We start from the raw sequence: 3,506 nt of genomic DNA on the forward strand, positions 1-3,506 counted from the left end.
CCTCAGTGACACATCTTTCTCTGCAAATCCTCTGCTTATTTATCTGTCCTTTAAACCTTTAGGTGCCTTCCTGCCTCATCCTTCAGATGCCTCGCTTGGGAAGAAATTCAAGATGTTTGACAAAATTATTCCCTCCCTGGAGCTGGACATCACCGACCTCCTCTCTGAGGGTACAGTTAAAGCACTCTCATCTGAGCAGACGTGATGAAACACATTGTACAAAACTCATGGTCTGAGTGCGTTTCAGGTCCTCAGCAATGCATTATGTGCGGACACGTGGCAGTGGAAGAGTGTCCAGACTGTTTTAAAGATTCAATTTTCAGCCCGACGGGATTTAAAGTCTTCTGCAAGAATTGTTCAGCTCAGGTTGGTGGCTTTTACTTAAACATCTCTGTTCAAGTTTATCTATAAAACACTTTAAAAACATACCCCATTGTCCAAAAGGCCCTCAGTGAAGCATTGAAATAAAAAAGGTTGTATAAGTAAAAGACTTAGTTAAGTCAGCAAGGAAAAAAATTGAAACGAAAACAAAAAACCTTCGGATAAAAACGTCTTGTCTGCGACTGAAGCCAGTGACTGAAGATCTTTTAAATTGAGAAAACAGCAAGAGCTAAAGCCTTTCTAATATGCATCAGTAGTGGGTTACACCACTACACAGCATAACTGCAAAATGCCTCTCGCCCCTCCCTTGAGAAAACTAAATACAGATACTATTTGATCCTCAGACGGTGACCAACTCAACCATTAAATGCCTCAAACAAAAACAGTGTAAAACTCAGAACACAAAGATTTGTTCCAAAAAAAGGGCCTGTGAAGTTTTGTAGATTGTAAACCTACAGTTGACCTTCACAAGCGAATACTTAGTCCAAGAGCTCTTCCTTTATCTTTAACTAACGCTAAAATACTTCTTAGAGATATGTCATTTATTTTTTTACTTTTTTTTTTAACAGCTCATAAATATTAGACCCCTTTGACTCGCATGAGCTGCACTCCTTTAAAGCACACACAGTAGAAGTTAAAATCCTTGGCTGGACTCTGCTGTCTTTGTGACATCTTAGAATGTAGCTGGGAAGGCAGCAGCCTGAGGATGGATTTGGAAATGAAAGTATACAAGTGCAGAAGGCAAGGCAAATTTATGTGTATAGCACATTTCAGTACAGAGACCAATGCAAGTGATTTTACATGATTAAAACATAAAAATAAAAACTGAGTAAAAGCAAGTATGAATAACATGTAGAAACATTAAAACAGTTGACTAAAAAAGTTGAACTAATGATGTTTCAGTAAACTAGAACAGTCAAGGCAATCCTGAACAAATGTGTTTTTAATCTTGATTTAAAAGGAACTCAGGCTTTCCGCACTTTACAGTTTTCTGGGAGTTTGTTTCCAGATAAGTGGAAGCATAGGGAAACTAAATGCTGCTTCTCCTTGTTTAGGTTCTGGTTCTAGGTAGCGAGCTTAGGCTGGAGCAGAGAGACCTTAGTGTTCTGGAGGGTTGATACACTGATACAAAGTCTGTGATGTATTTAGGTACTAAGCCATTCAGGGGATTTATAGACTAACAGAAGTATTTTAAAGTCTATTCTCTGAGATACAGGGGAGCCAGTGTAAGGACTTTAGAAACTGGGGTGATGTGCTCTACTTTCTTAATCAGTGACTAATAGCTAAAGATCATGAAATCGCTTAAGAGTTGTTGTTGATGTGAAGTGATAAGAATTGTAGACCTGGTTCAAACTTTTTGACAATCCTGTTATTTATGTTGCACAAGCACCACTCTAATATTTGCAGCTACTTTTATCTGTATTTAAAAAACGTTGCAACAAGACCGCAGGTAAAGCTGCTATTAATACTCTGTGATCCTGATCATTTTTAGTAGCATACTGAAAGTGGTTCACGCAATAAGACGGCGATCCTAAACGGCAGCAAACCAAAGAATGATTGATAGAGAAAAGAATCACTGTGTTGTAATGACCAAGTCAAAGTCCAGCCCGCACAAGAACCTTTTGGTTTAGCTTCCAATGAACTAACATAATAACCAGCTATAATGTGTTGTCTGAGGTTTATTAATGTCCTTTATCGTTAAAAGCCTGCATTTCTCCACAGGTGCACTCTCACCCTCAGCGCCGCTCCCATCAGCCTGCAACCCTGGAAATCCCTAAAGGCTACCTTGGCCGTGGCATCCCTCACTCACTGACCAGGGACCGGCTGGAGCTGTTCGCCGTGCTTTGCATCGAGACAAGCCACTACGTCTCCTTCGTCAAACATGGACCCAGCAATACGGACTGGATCTTCTTCGACAGCATGGCCGATAGAGAAGGTGTGTATGTAGTTTTAATGTAACGTTTCCCCAAACGGACAGGAAGCCTATTGAGTTTGTGCTCTGTTTTAAGGAGAAAGAGATGGCTTTAACATTCCTGAGGTGCAAGCCTGTCCTGAGGTTGGCATGTACCTGGAAATGTCTCCCGCCGAGCTGGCCAATCAGGTGCCGCGGGACATGAAAGGAGTGGCCAAGCGTCTCTTCTGCGACGCCTACATGTATCTGTACCAGAGCACGAGCATGTGTCTCTATCGCTGAGAGGACACATCAACATTTCTGGGAATCCAGCTGTTTCTTATTTCCTTTTGCTGTACTGCTTAATTTTTCTAATTACTGTGTGTAAATTTTACACAAACGGTGACTTTTTTTGTATATTTGCAAACCTAAAATAACTCCTGTAAGTATTTTCTGTCCTAATACAGGGAAAAATGTTTTCAGGCTTGAATAATTCACAGTGATATTATTTTATGTTTCTTATATGATTGAAGCACAAACTGACATGACCTTCTGATGTTATTTTGAACTGAAGGTGAACAAAAGCAGTATGTAATGACCAAGTCACTTGTTGATCTGGAATATTTGAATGTAATATTCATCCTATGATCACATTCTGTTATAATCAGAAGCGTGATTAAAAATTTGCCTCAGACTAAATTCTATGAAAGCCAGAAAGGCAATTAAAAATTTCTCAGAAAAGCTGTAATACAGCGTATAGTGCATTAAATCTTTATTTTTCTCTAAAGGGTAATTTATGAAAAACATTATCTTCTTCAAGTGCTTTGGGAAGAAAGATAATTTTGTTTTTGTTCTGATCTCCTGAATAATGTTTTATTGAGGAGTAATGATGTGGGTGTGGATGTACGTACATATGTGTGTGTATGTATGTATGTGTGTGTATGTATATATACACACATATACATACACATTACAATGACCATGGTTAAATAAATAAATATTTCTGAAAGGATTGCCTCTATTCATAGAGCAAAAGATGTGTTCCTACATGCCACGTCAATTTAATGCAGACGTGTAGCAGCCCCACCAGGCGAGGGAGACCCTGAACCTACTATAAAGCTAATAAATCAATCTAACCTATAGAGGAGGCTAACTAAAAGGGCTTGTTTCCACAATCTTGTTTAGGTCATGATTCATGACTGAGGGTTGACATGCTGATGAACCGGTAAATCTA

At 39.2% G+C, this 3,506-nt stretch overlaps 1 protein-coding gene across 1 annotated transcript in view; it reads left to right on the plus strand.

Annotated features, from left to right (window-relative positions):
* The window catches only part of LOC118561983 (ubiquitin carboxyl-terminal hydrolase CYLD-like), a 26,185-nt gene extending 23,007 nt beyond the window's left edge, over nucleotides 1-3,178 (plus strand). Inside the window, exons 2-5 of the mRNA XM_036134243.1 lie at nucleotides 63-170; nucleotides 248-366; nucleotides 2,104-2,317; nucleotides 2,391-3,178. Of these exons, the coding sequence (XP_035990136.1) occupies nucleotides 63-170; nucleotides 248-366; nucleotides 2,104-2,317; nucleotides 2,391-2,575 (626 nt within the window). The 3' untranslated portion in view covers nucleotides 2,576-3,178. The remainder of the gene's footprint in view (nucleotides 1-62; nucleotides 171-247; nucleotides 367-2,103; nucleotides 2,318-2,390) is intronic.
* Nucleotides 3,179-3,506: the final 328 nt, after the last annotated feature.

This window comes from Fundulus heteroclitus, unplaced genomic scaffold, assembly GCF_011125445.2.
Source record: "Fundulus heteroclitus isolate FHET01 unplaced genomic scaffold, MU-UCD_Fhet_4.1 scaffold_78, whole genome shotgun sequence".
Lineage (NCBI taxonomy): Eukaryota > Metazoa > Chordata > Actinopteri > Cyprinodontiformes > Fundulidae > Fundulus > Fundulus heteroclitus.